Raw genomic sequence first — 14,634 nt, forward strand, 5'->3', positions numbered from 1 at the left:
CTTAACTTCGTCTTCCTTCTCCGCCACGGACGTGCCGGACTTAACGTCTCGCTCGACGGCTGCTCGGGTGGATTATATTTAGACGACGGAGTATTACGCGGTGCTTATTTAAAGAATCGGGAAGAACGCCTCTCTCCCTCTGTACCCGCCTTTCTCTCTTTGCCCATGCCTTTTTCTGCTTATTGTCGTGACCTAATTCTTTTCCCTTCTTTTCTCGCCCTCTTAATTTCACTCTCTGTGCCTCTTGCCCTCGCTCTCTCTTTCTCTTCGCAATTTAAATATTCTTGAATATTTATAACAGCTCGCTTTGCAGTTTGCACTCACAGTTGTGCATATAATGTTATGAAAGGAATTTTATTATAATCCTTATTTCTCTGCAAAGATCCTCGATTTATATTGTGTTATGCTCTGTAATCTGATTGTCTTCAGGATAACTATGTCAGATTATTGAAATAAATTTTATTTAACTTTCTGACATCATAAATCCACTTGTTTACCCTTCACACATTTCCTCTGTCTCGCGTCATTTACCCTCCCTTTCCTTCTTTTCTTCCTCCATTTCTTTTTCGCTTTATCTTGCCCCCGTTAGCTCGGTATCTAACTTTTTCTCTTGACGGCAGATATATCGCAGAATGTTTTCGCCAGACGGTTTAAGAACATTCCTCGGCGATGCGTGAATCGGCGTTGAAGCGGCACGTTTGCGCCGCGTCGGACGTCATCCGTCGAATGATCTCACGACGTAGAGATTTTGGAATGCGGCTTAAGAATTTCTAACATAGACGCGAACGATTATAGAACAGCTGTGCACCGATAAAACCGTGATTAACGATTGTGCTAATAGGGCGCCTCATGAGTTTACACTTAAAAGATTAACATTTGGAAAGTTCACGTGATTTATGTGGCTTTAAACTGCAGCTATAAAGATATAAAACAGCTTTACTCTTTGTTATCATTTCTCTTAAATGTTTTTCATCTGGGCTATTATTTTTAGAAGATTCTTCTCAGCTTCCTCGTAAAAAGGAAATTTCGAATTTTTCACGAAGTGATCGATTATAGAGTAACGAAATTAATATGAGAAATACGATAAGAATTTGACGTCGAATTTCAAATTAATGAAAAAGAATTTTTTTAATCCAACTTACCGAAACTTTTTGTTTGCATCCTCTTGTACATCTCACCGCTGCTTTTTCGATGTACCATCCTATGCGTGGCCGCCTCATATCTCTTCTTAAAAATCTTCTCGCTCTCCGTGGATTCTTGAGAGTCTCGTCGCTCCTTATAGACACTATCCTCGTCGTCACCGTCTCTGCTGTCAGGTCTTCTCCATACGTGACTCTCCTCGAGATCCCCGATATAAATCCATTCGCTGCTTAAGTACGGTTCCACGTAAGTGTCCTCGTCTTCTCTTCCTGTCATTAAGACAAAAAAATGTATTACAAAACAAATACATTATTCGTTAAATATTTGACACTCATACTTTATTCTAACTACATTTATAATTTTATAAAGAAGTAAAAGTACGAAATTTTGTATTATTTCAAGGCAATTGAAGTAAAAGGTAATTAAGTGAAATATAATTCAGCAAATGGTGTGTACAGATTTTATTTTACTTCTTGTCTCTAATACATATTTACCTGTAAGAATCTCCATGCTGGCATCAGTACTTCGAGCTTGCAATCTTCTTCTGCCTGTATCGTCGATCGAACCTCTGCTTCCTGGCCGGGGGGTAGCTCTCTCCTCCGATTTGGCTCGAATATCCGATCTGCCGGCATTGGTACGGCGATGTCTACGATCCCCTCGATCTTCCGATCTGTACCTTTTGTCGAACTTCTTGTACAACCGATGTCCTGTAACGTGCTTGGAAGCCGTTCTGTGTCCTTCCGGGGAGTCCGCAAAACCTGCCGGTGGTCGAACGATCTCTTCCGACACCTCGGGAGTGAAGCAACAGGAGGGCACACACGATAGAGAAAGAAGGCAGATAGATGGACAGAGTAGATCGAAAGAAGTTCTACTTTTGCATTCATATTTAATCTCATGTTCTTCGTGCGATCGAGCATTTACGGCATTGGAAATCAATAGAAACGTATAATAGATGCTTACAGCTCACAATATTAAAGTTTCTGTTTATTTTCAATTAATTTAATCTTTAAGATAGATATATATTTAAAAATCTTTTAAAGAAACTATGGAATTTATTTCGGTTAAATACAAAGTGTGGAAGATAAATAGCGCAATGGATTGATATTTTTATGACTATTAAGATATGTGTAAAATTTGTTTAAAGAAATTACGTAAACTTCACACATGTTTTTATCTTAAACACATATAATGTCATTTTTATTTAAAAATAATACTCGTACAATATAACATACTGAAAAATATGTTAAAGTTAATTTTAAAGGGAGAGCACAAGTTATACACTTTCTCTCTATGCACTACTCATCTATACAACTTATTAATATATCAAGCAAAAAAATTGTTTGTGTAATTAATGCTAAAGGAGCAAGCTACAAGAAATAAATAAAACCTTTAAAGATAACTATTCAGAGAGTGTGACTACGACATTTTAAAGTCTCAAAAATATAATAATAAAATAATAATGAAATAAAAACTAATAATGAAATGATTTTCGTGATTACGTCAGTTTAGAAAATTGCAGAAATTATATTAATAACAGATACACTTCGCATATCTTTTATGCACAATAAAATCTAATTTAAAACTACGATAAAGTTGCAGAAATATTTTAGATGCATTCTACGTTTATACTTCTAGTTTTTATTTTAGAAAATTGTTGCGAGCAAGCTTCCGATCGTAAGCAAATATGGTATAATGTCACTAAATCTTATTAACTCTTTGCGTTTAAAATTTTCTCTTATCCGTTAGACAATCTAAAATAATTCTTACAAATCCATTATTAACGTTGCATAGATAAAAAATGCAATTAGAAAGAGCTAAGCGACATAAAATTGAACGTATTCCTTTTTAGACAGCGTGTTCGAATGACGAAACAATATTGCCCCTCGCAAAAAGGTCATCCCGGAGCAAAGGATTAAAGTAAAAGACAAATGAATAATGCACGATAAGCAATATATCACCTCTCTGCCACAATGGTGACAGTGCGCGGCGTCCAAAGCGGCGACAGAAATGCAAGGCTGATCGGCGCTCTCGCTGTAAAAGACACTGTCGCTGCCCGGGCTGACGGATCTCAGCGATTCCGCCGACATTGCTTTCAGTCTCGCCTCCGGACTTTGTGCCTCCACAACGAACGCTCGCATGCCGTTATGCGCTGGACTACGATAACGGCCGGGACTCAGGCGACTGGCGCAAACTATGTCGTCCGCGACCCGGGACTTCCTTCGCGGTAAACTGCCCGTTAACGCCGCGTTCTTATCCTGCAACGCGATTATTTATAGAGATACAGGGTGCGCAATGAGGAAAGAAAAAGAGTTACGAAATTATTTTCCGTTAATAAAAAAATGACGAAGTATCGAATTATACATTGGCGTTCGTTATGCTTACCTCATTGCTGCGTCTTCTGGTAGAAATATAACCACTGGTCTTTCTCCTCGGACTTTCCCTGGTCCGACGATGCCTCCCGCTCTCCGCACCCTCCCGATGCCTCCCGCTCTCTGCACCCTCCCGATGCATGTGATGATGGTGATGATGATGCATGTGATAATGATGACTGCAGCTCGAATCGTCGGACGTCGGCGCATGTGGACCGTCCTCGGCTTGCTCTATTCTCCATTCCTCCTTCTGAGGACTTCTGAGCACTTGTTGTTGTTGTTGCTGTTGCTGTTGCTGCTGCTGCAGTTGCGCCGACTGTTGCACGGAGTCCCGTTTTCTGTTATTCCGATGAGGACTTCGTGTTGAAGTTGGCTTGCCGCGCGACCTGTGGCGGTGACTAGGCGTCGGACTGACCTCGACGTTCTCCGGATATACCGGTTCCACGGGGTGCTCCAGTTCGACGGTGCTCGACGTTGCTGTACCGAGAAAGTCCAAGCTGAAGGTTTTCTTCTTTCGTCGGCGTTCCTCTTCGCTCCACATACGAACGTCAGGTGGCGATTCGGCGTAACCTCCGGACGACGACCGATGACCCTCCTGTCGAAATAAAATAATAAATCCTTTTTGACTGATAAAAACTTGATATGCTTTTTTACAGTTAGGAGCAATTTGATCATATCTTCGAACTTTTCACAAATTTGAATAAAAATGTTTTTGTAAGTTTATATATAATCTTGAAAACTTACGTCTCGATCCAATTCAGTCTCCGAGGTATGTCCGCTGTGTGGAGCGACTTGCTCTACAGCATTATTCGGATCCACCATCGCGTCCTTTAGGTCGTAGCTACCTGAACTACTGCTGCTGCTAGACCTTATTGCCGGTGGAGGTAGTTCTAATCCAAATGCGATTTCCGCTTCTTCTAAAATTGGCGGCGGACTACACGGCTCCTCGATAACAGCCTATAATGACATAAAATGCAAATACAGTTTAACTTAAAATCTTTTCTGTTAAAAAAATTTGCGACAAAATTCTGTTGCATAGTTAAGTTTAAATGAATTTTATCAAAATTCATGGGGAAGATTTAAAGTTTAAATTATATAAGTAATATAAGTTGAAAATTATTAAAGTTTTAAGTCTATTTTGTTTTAAAAGTTTATATCTTTTAAGAAAATAATTAACAAATTTGCCAAAGGCGGCAAAGAATTAAGAAGCAACGTGTAGTTATTAACGTATAGTCATTAAAGTGATTATCTTGTGAATTCATCTAAACATTATTTAATTCGGATAACATCCCGCCGAAATAACCGACAAAATTAAAGCGTAAATTAATTTACGTAGAGCGTGGAACGTTTACCTCGCTTCTCGCCAGGCTGTAAATTGAACTTGCGCTTTCGAAGGAGCTGCCCTCCGCGGTCGCGGTGGTCGAAGCGGGCGCCGACGCCGCGGCGCTGGACGTCTGCGGTGGCCTCGACCAGGAACTGGTCGTGGCGGACGTGCCTGTAGTGGTCCCGGTTTCCGTAGAAGTATTGGCAGTGACGTAATCCTCGGAGGTCTCGGAAATATCAGTGTTGGTACGTCCGCCCGAGTCGGTCCTAGCCAGACTCAGACCAAACTCGCTCGACGACTGCGACTGAGGCTGAGACAACGGCGGACCTGGACTCGCGCGGCGTAATCCACTTCTCGGTCGGCCGTTACTCGCGGAAATAGACGATTCGATGCTGGGAAGAGGAACATAAACTTTAATCGAGATGTGTGGAGAAAAATATCTAAGGAAAAAGCGGAGTACTGCAATGTTGTGGGATAAATTATGTACATTGATTGTGGCGTTACTAAGGAAAAAATATATACATTTGATGATAACATGTTTCTTAAGGGAAGGTACGTGATCTCTCTTCGTTGCTACAAAGCCCCTAGTCACGTATCCGCTGTGTGTATTGCGAATTGCGATATTGGGAGATTATAATGGTACTTTTCAACGTTTTATTATACAAATACAAAATAAAAAATTCAACAATCAAATATGAAGTACGTATAAATGGTAATTGGAATGATTATTACTGTTGAAAGGCTAAGAAAAAAAATATTTACAAAATTATGTACATAATCTCAAAAAGATTACAATACATTGCACTATATTATTTATAGTGCATTTATAAATTTTTGGGGATAATGAACCTCGAGCAAACATTATCCTGCAAATTCTATATTCAATATGTAGTATTTTTTGAAAATTATAAAAAGTAATTCCATAGAAATTTTTAACAATTTTTCTATATTAATATTCTTTTATAGATAGAATAAGTGATATCAATTATTGAAATTATTATCTATCATTTTATTTGTATTGCAGGAACATATATCCGCTCAAATGCACTAATTTATGTATAATTAAATATTTTAAGATGCATGTTCTAAAGATGATTTATCAAAAATACTGAATTCAAAATTTAGGAAACTACTACGAAACCAGATCAGAATGTGTTATAGCCTTACATATCGTACGCATAAAAATGTGCTGTTGTCGATACATCATTGTAGTAAATTTGTTGAAACTGTACCGGTAACAGATCTTGTATTCTGCAAGAACGTCTGCAAAAAGTATCTCCTATAAGTAAAGTACGTTTGCAACAGAGTGCCGACACGAAAATCTCTTTTGATGTCTTTTTATCAGAGTATCGGATTTATTGCTCCGTATACATATCCAATAATTTTAGCATTCTCAACCGCGAGATTCTCCTAAAACGAATTATCGTAGCTTACCTTGGTGTGAGTGTTTGCACCGGAGTGGCTGGTTCCAGACGTATTCTCGGACTCGGCGGGCAAGGTTCCACCTCGTCTTCCACGTCCAGAGCCTCCGTGTCCATCGAGGAACGTTGTTGATGTTGCAAAAGCAGGAGATGTCTTCTCCTTGTGGATGGCGTCAGTAGAGCTAACGAATCAGCTTGGAGAACCGTCGCTTGCGACTCGTTCCATATTCCGTCGCTGTGGTCCCTGGTCACATCGTTCGTTAGAGAATCACTCGACGCGAACGGTGAGGTCACCTGGCCGATATTGGTACCAGCGATGTCGGTTCCGATACTAAAACCAGGCGGATAGACCGCGGTGTGCAGTAAGGCGCAGGTGGGCAACGAATCGTCCTTCGGAGTCTGCGAGATTCTTCGTGTTGCTAAAAAAATATTATTAGTTATATACATATACTACCAGGCTTTCCTCATTAATGCAACGTAAGTGGACATTACTGCGTAACAATACACACTTGCTGCTGCCGTTGGCGATGTAGGTGACGTTGGAAGTGATCTAGGAAGCATAAAATCATCTGACGATTGACCTTGTACACCATCCTCGAGGGATACGCTTCTTTTTCGAAAGAGACCCCGACGAATTAGATTTTCATGGAATTCCTAAAAAAAAATGTAATTATTTTATAAAAATCTTATTTGATGTTTGATTGCGACAAATTTCGGTTTACAAAATATGTTCCGAAATGTTTACCTCTTCGTGATGATCCTCGTGAGGCGAGAGGCTTCGTAACAAGGACAGATCCTCGGGTGTCGAGGAAAATTGGACGGGTGCACTGATAGTTCTGCCCCAAGGATCCTCCTGATTCCTCCTGCATGTGTGAGGATAACTCGGATCACTGCTTTCTCCAATGAGTTCGCGTCTCTCGACGCGAATTTCGCCGTCGGAGAAGGTCTTCTGGAGAGGAAGAAATCTTCGAGTGGGCTCCGAAATCCGGCTGAGAAGCGCCCGAGCATCTGGCGACACCGGTGCCGGTTTGAAATTTATAAAAATCTCCTGATCGTCTATATCGAGGGATTTACGATGTTGACGACACTGAAACGAGACACATAATAGATTATTTACCCTATTCTTTGTCGATTTAATGAAATGATATTTATAATTGGTTATCGGTGCTTTATACCAAATTAAATATAAAAAATTAAATATAAAAATGTACAAGATTTTACACTTCACCCTCGGCAGATTAATATAAAAATACTTACTTATGTCGAAATACTTACAACGCCGATAGGAACGAGCGCGATATCTCCATTTGGCAAGGTTTCCTCGACGACGACGGCGGTGGTGATGGAGGGAAGTGGTGGCGTTGTTGAAATGAGAAAGGGTGACCTCGGTGGCTCTTCACTTTGAGTCCTATGAAGCGGTTCGTGTTCAGTCTCCTCTTTCGCTGGCGCACCGGTCTGACCACCAAGCGGCGTCCCTAACTGTCCAGCTTCCGAGTAACTTTTGGTTAATTTTCTGCCGTTGAAAACACCGTTCGTTTGAGCGCCCTGCGAAACCATCTTGACGCGATGGATGGTTCTGGGACTGAGAGTCACCGGAAGCACCCGGCGGAACATTGGTGGGAGCTCGGTCTGCGTCGCTTGAGTTTTCATGGCACCGCGTTTAGGTGGTTTCTCTACAACAAATAAAAAGCTACACATCGACCGAACTACGCGAATCGAGATCCGTAAACTGTAGAGAAAGTTTGTCGACACTCATTATAGCAAGCTTGCGAGAAGCTGTTTTATATATAAATCGGCTTTAATTAGCTTTAAATAAGTTTTAATTAGTTTTAAATACTTCATGCTTTAAATACTTGAATAAAGTAGAAGTAATATTTCCGTGTTAAATAATGTCTTATTGAAGTCATCAATTCATAAACAAAGAATTCGTAAATAAAATTATGCAAATTTTATAAAAAGAAGATTATATAACTTCAAACTTGTCAAAAGATTTGTGGTGGCCGCGTGTGCCCCTACCGGGATATGGCACCACACTAATTAATCGCGTTTTCTCACGAGCGCTCGACCGTGCCGACTTAAGTATATAAATTCGACAACGATCTTCATTGCCCTGATCGACACTCTCACCGACGATCTCATCGGACGGCAAGAGTTAGGTGGGCATATTGTGGAGTGGCACCATCGCGACTCGCAGAGAGTCGCATGGTATTTTTGGGGCATCCTCCACATACCATCATTACATCCAACTATACACTCCTCTCCATCATCGTCATTTACGATTAACATTGACATACGTATTTCTAAAGATTAAAATAAAATTAAAATAAATTTTAGTGGTTTATTACGTTTCTATTTAATATTTTTTGATGTATAGTAATAGAAATCTATTTCACAACAAGTCAAATGTATTTGTTCTTCGCTCTTTTATTTTATTTTGAAGAGTTTTATCATAGTTCTTTGATCCACGTTAGTTCTAGCTTGTAGCGAGCTTTGCCGTCGTCATACCGGTCACGAGTAAATAGCTTTAACTACTTTCCCCACATAATCTATGATACTTGGCTTGGGATCAAAATAGCGCGACGATGTGGATCATCCGTGCGCAGTTGCTGCACAGTATGGAATCTCAGATTAAATCTCAATAAACTAATAATTTATCTTTCACTGAACCAAGCATTAATATTGTATTTATAATTTTTACAAATATTTTCTAATCCTATAATTTATACGTATATATGTATGTAAGAAAAAATTATGCAATCATCATTGTGCGATACACGACTTACCAAGTACAAGAACACGTGGCTCAACCCCAGGATAAGGATGTGCTAAGGGCAAGGACGAAGGCAGTATAGTATTCTGCATAGTCGGCTGCGAGTCTATGAGACGTTCCGGATTATGTGGCCTCGGAGGGCTTATGCTCCTTGGAACTTCGAACGATGTGAGCGTGTGCGATCTCGCGAAGCTCACATGTTTCGCCTTTGGTGTTATTTGTATCGCCGTCATGGAGCCAGGAGGAGGAGGTATTGGTGGTAATACTGGCCGTGGACCTTCAAGCTTCGTAGATTCTTCGTCCTCCGGGACCCAAGTATACCTATTGTGATAGAAAGTTAGACTGTCAAGTTATACCATTAAACAATAATTTACTATCTTCCATGACGATATCTCAATTAATATCTGCAATCTGAAGCTGAATGCTTTTATCTAAATATCTAAAGCGTTTCAGTTCAATTCATTATCACTTTAGATTATTCGCGTTAATTCAATTTTGATTAAAATGACCGCCGCATTTTTATGAAATTCTTGTAATTGATATATGGTAATAGTAATTAAAATTTCTCAATTATTTAAAAAATATATTAATCAAATATTATTGAAATGTAGACTTTTAAAACAAAATACGTACCATCGTTAATAATGGAAATTAAGTGAGCTAAATGGAAAATACGTTATTAAGTGATTGTCCTATATATAGGTCATACATTTGCAAATACGGTTCGATAACACGCGTTACGGATGTATCGTGAGGGAAATAGAATGACAACGTGTCATTCTGTCGATGAACAGATGACCCTCTTATATAAACATGTGTATATTATACATCAATTTTGAAAATACGACGCTACTGGAAAAAAGATAATTTTTATTGTAAAATAATCACGTGAAAAATAAATGAATAAACAGAAAAATTAATAAGCTCAACGTAAGATCGTTAGCACGGGACTATATTTATGTGATCACCATCATTATCTATTAGCTTCAGATTTTTTTTCCGCATATTCTGCACATACACAGCGATCTTGCGCGTGACCATAATTTTTTAATCGACCGCTTTCCGTTGACCTTAAAAAGCTGATAAAGGGGCGGTGCAGCACTCATGCTAATCAGAAATAAACCCAACCCTAGACACTATACTATGCGAGAAGACCACGGAAGGCTTTACACGTAACAGTCGATGGAACACTGTGTGCTACATAAATATCGTTTTTATAAGGTCTATGTAAAACCGTAGAAGATGCCCGGATCAATATATAAGCATAAAGATAAATTTCCGGATAAGACTTCTTTGCTATACCGATTGTATCAAAAAGTGCGCTTTGTCGTTACAGATTTTTCAACAAAAATTTATAAACAGATTTTTCCAGCGAAATTACATTATTTTCTTAAAAACAATATTTTCAATAAATTTTACATTTTCAACTTCTTATTTGTATTGTAGGCAAAAAGATGGAAGTTTTTTTCCTCTTGTTAGATTTCCATTTCGTTACCCTTACATGCTCCTCGTTTGCACTGCGACACGCCTTTCGATCAATTACGTTACTAAAGTCTTTATCGATAAATCGATTAGTAGATACATTCTAAACGCGTCTCGACGGAGTAATTTGCCCCAAATATCCGAAGCACTTGGCTGCCAAATAGTCGGAGGTAATATCGCTCTTCGCAGGTGTCGATCTCGATCGTGTATGCGTACATACGGTGACTACCATAATTAGTAAAACAAATAAGTCGTATTTGATTTAAAGAATATATAGCTTCGTACATAAATCTATATCGTGTTTGCTAACATGTAATTGTAAAGTCGTCATCGGAGACGTGCAGTTCCAAATATCGCGACATTTGTAAATTAACAAATGTATTGCCATCAGTCAAAGTGCGGTGCTTTTAAAATTTGAATTTCTCGACTTGTCGACTCTTTGAGAAATTACGATCGTTTTTCGCGTTCAGGATCCGAACGGAAGAAGTCCATCACCGCGAGAAAGATCGATCTGTCTTCTTACTCACCTTTTCGGATCGGGCACCGTGCAAAACGATCTCGGGCGCCGTCTGAAGTAGGAACTCTCGATCCAGTCCGCCTCTTCCTCAAGGTCGTACCGCGACAGACCGCGGGAGTAGGTCGGATAAGGCTGACGGTACATAATTTGGAGGGGCCTTCGGGGATAGGGCGCGTCGCAGAGGTTCTCGTCGCTGGGGACGCTACGCACGCACGCCGACAGGATGGAATTTCTGGTGGAGGTGCACGGCGACGGTCCCCTCGTGGACAGGCATCCGAAGAAACCGCCGCCGGACTTCTCGACAGCGTCCAACTGCCGGCTGGTGATGCAATATTGCTCCTTGATGTCCTCGCGCGAGTACAACGGCGTCGCGCGACGATCCCACGAGTCCATAACGCCACCAGGACCGCCGAAGCCGCCGTGCAGGTCTACCTGCGTGGAGACGTCCACCTGTCGCAAACAAGCGCGATTATATTCCCGGAAACGCAGCCGGAGAACGATTCCGACGGGTATAGCGGACGTTGATTGACGCGCGCCGAGCGAGATCTATGCGGATGTGATAGGAGTAAGCATTTCAAAGGAATCGCTGCACGAGACTACTGATTTGTATATAGCTTACTGATAGGTGATTTTGACGATAGCGCTTATTAAACCTCGAATATAATTTTGCACTAAAGATTGTAAACAAAAGAATTGTACTGTTTTCCGAAATGAAAAGCTAACTGAGATAACGCGATGAGAAAAAAATTAATGGCTATCAAATGCTGTTAAGGAAACTTTTTCAATGAAATGGAATTACTGCAAACACGCAGATTTGTCATTTTTATTTGTGTTATTACTTTTCTGAATTACTAGAAATGCAATTATAAAGTAAATGCAACATTATAAAGTTTTCATATTTTTACTTTTAATCTGTTCACAACGCGCAACGCTACGATTAAAATTCAGATATTGCACTGGGAAATTAGTTAATCGAAATTATTTCCGATCAAGATGTAAAACATTTATTGGCATATAATATTAAACATATGCATATTAAATTTCCAGTAAAAACTTTCTGGAAATGTGATATTCAATACTCAAAGTACCGGTTTAAAAATTTAGGGATGTGTATATGATGAAACATGAAATCACACATTTGTAAAAAAAAAAAGAGAAAACAAAATGTTCTCGTGCGGGGCAGTATTGTCTTCCGTAGGGCAGTTAAAAATTGTATCGCTCTTCGATCGAGTATACGGTAAACTGCTTCATTCACTGAAGTTCCATAGCTATACGCGGCTCATTGTGTCGAGCTACGTTATCGGAAATCGCAATAGTCACGGCATTAAACTTCTGTAATTTCCCGGACTTCATTACCGTTCTTGCATTATTCCTTTCCTAAGCATGGAGTTCCGCTATCTTCTGCCCGCGCCATGGCGATGGCATTGTAGCCGTCTAATGTCTATCGTATTATCAGTTTCCGGTAACAAGATTCGTTCGGGTTGTTCTCCGTTTAGTAGAGATCAACGAGACGGACGGAGGGAAACGTTTCAGCCGTCGTCAAACGAAGAGCGTTTCTCTCGAGGAGACTGACCTACATTCGGTTGCAGGAAACGGATTTTGAAGCGCGAGCAATGTCCTCATTCTCCAAGGATGAGAAGATGATTAGAGAATAATATTACTAGTACAACCGAGAAGGAAGCTTGTCGTATTGATCGTTGCAGCATTAATGTATTTTTCTAATTAATTAGAAAATATTTGTAAACAAGAATTGTTGTTGGTTTAAATGTTGTTAGTAAATGTACACATACTTAAACACACAGATAAGCATATAGAAACGGTAAAGATGTATAATGAATAACAGTAGAACAAAATTGACTGTATACAGAAGGAAGCATACTTCTTAGAAACTTTTTTCCTCAAAGATGGTTAAAAGATATACAACAATAATAAGTGAAACAGGACTGTTATGATATATCAATTAGAGAGAAAAATGCCATTTACGATCTGGGGTTGGACCTTTTGGTAGCCTAATAATAATATTGTGTGAATATTGTATACTTTTTCTGAATTCATTGTCAGTAAACTGTGCGCCAATATTTTTTCAGTTTTTAAAAGGCACACTGTAAGGAATTCATTGTGAAAAATATCATCTCAACCAGGGTTCGAACTTGGAACCTCCCTCATTCTATGACGGGCGTTCAGGTTCGAATCCTGGCTGAAGCAATATTATTTTATTATAATAAATTATTTACAGTGATTTAATAAGGATGCTCATTAGCATCAAAATTTAAATTGACTATCGATTTAAGTATGTGGATACACTGATCCAATTATAGGAACTGTGTTTTAAAGACCGACAAAAAATTGGCGCACAGTTTACTGATTGTGAGTTCGGAAAAAGTACACAGTATTCGCACAATATTATTATTAGGCTACCAAAAGATCCAGCCACGGATCGTAAATGACATTTTTCTCTCTAATAAAAGATATACATTGTTCCAACAAATTTATTTATTAGTTAACAAAATATTTTAAATATTTATACAAATAATGAATAAGCTCAAGTTTATCTGCCAGCGATTGATGCCAGCATCTGATTACAGCGGCAAACGCGATTAATGAACTTTAATTAAACAAACAGTTATGACTTTTCTTTTTTTTATAGCTATACTATGAAAAGAAAGAAGACATAAAATGAGACTTGCATAAAATAAAAATTTTATTTGATTCACATAATATGGTGATATCGATGTGTTGCATAACATATTTTATATGTAACACAAACGTATATCACGGTTATAAAGCTGTTGTGTGGGCTACAATAAATCAAGTTCTAAATACTTTGCTCTACTGTATGAATAACGATCCCATAAATCATGAATTAAAAGCGAACAAAACCCTCGTGAGCTGTGTAAAAGTAAACCTGAAATACTTTCGGCGTGTTTCACGACCATCTATTTATTTATATATATTTGTCTTTCTCTCTCTCTCTCTCTCTCTCTCTCTCTCTCTCTCTCTCTCGATCTTATTTCTTATTTGCAATACGCGTTTCATCTTTAGAATAAATAACATTCGAGAAGTGTCGCGAAGGAAAAAGACGAATGTCGTTTTGGAAAGCATCAGCCATACAGCTCAACCGACCCGATGTCCCAGCAGTTGAACATACATCACGTTCTCCCCACGCATAAACATGTCTATCATTGAAATGGGGATTTCGATGGTACCTGGGGATGATAAACGGGTGTCGTTCTGCCGACAGCATTGGCATCTCCTCGCATAGCAGGCGGCATGCTCGCGGAGGCCGTGGGTAGATTCCTCGGGTTCATGGCGATCTCGGGACCGGGATGGATCCTCCTGACACCCGCCGGACCACCGGCTGGTGCCACGCTTGGTGCCTTCACCATCCTGGACCGCACCCCGCGCGGTCACACCGACTGGCTGCGAAAAAACGGCCGCGAACACGCACACCAGCTGGCCTATCGATCTAGCCCGCTTTTTTCCTCTCAAAACGAGAGAAATTGTCCTACTCTCGGTGCCCCGGGGGTGAACCGAGAGGCTCCCGCGAGCCAGCCAGCCTCTCCTCGTAGACTATCTCGTCGGCGCGTCTCGCGCCCGCAGGACCTTCATGA

The 14,634-nt window shown here is 39.9% G+C and overlaps 1 protein-coding gene across 1 annotated transcript; it reads right to left on the reverse strand.

Moving 5' to 3' along the window:
• Positions 1 to 1,959: 1,959 nt before the first annotated feature.
• On the reverse strand, positions 1,960 to 14,546 carry LOC139810815 (uncharacterized). Its single transcript, XM_071774704.1, has 12 exons — positions 14,230 to 14,546; positions 11,034 to 11,473; positions 9,038 to 9,345; positions 7,530 to 7,927; positions 7,000 to 7,341; positions 6,764 to 6,908; positions 6,268 to 6,673; positions 6,001 to 6,096; positions 4,862 to 5,225; positions 4,254 to 4,466; positions 3,523 to 4,104; positions 1,960 to 3,395 (listed from the first exon to the last, which is right to left on the reverse strand). The coding sequence occupies exons 1-12, from the start codon at positions 14,407 to 14,409 to the stop codon at positions 2,955 to 2,957; spliced, it is 3,915 nt and encodes a 1,304-aa protein (XP_071630805.1). The 5' UTR covers positions 14,410 to 14,546; the 3' UTR covers positions 1,960 to 2,954.
• Positions 14,547 to 14,634: the final 88 nt, after the last annotated feature.

This window comes from Temnothorax longispinosus, chromosome 3 (genome assembly GCF_030848805.1).
Source record: "Temnothorax longispinosus isolate EJ_2023e chromosome 3, Tlon_JGU_v1, whole genome shotgun sequence".
In the NCBI taxonomy this organism is placed as follows: Eukaryota; Metazoa; Arthropoda; class Insecta; order Hymenoptera; family Formicidae; genus Temnothorax; species Temnothorax longispinosus.

What these genes read in the sequence shown, in the direction of transcription:
- LOC139810815 (XM_071774704.1), bottom strand. Translation starts at nt 14,409, where the DNA reads ATGGTGAAGGCACCAAGCGTGGCACCAGCCGGTGGTCCGGCGGGTGTC. An exon ending in CATTTTTATGCGTACGATAT is followed by an intron (nt 5,226 to 6,000) that starts GTAAGGCTATAA and finishes TCCTCTTCCCAG; the next exon opens with CATCGAATCGTCTATTTCCG. An exon ending in CCAGAAGACGCAGCAATGAG is followed by an intron (nt 3,396 to 3,522) that starts GTAAGCATAACG and finishes ATCGCGTTGCAG; the next exon opens with GATAAGAACGCGGCGTTAAC.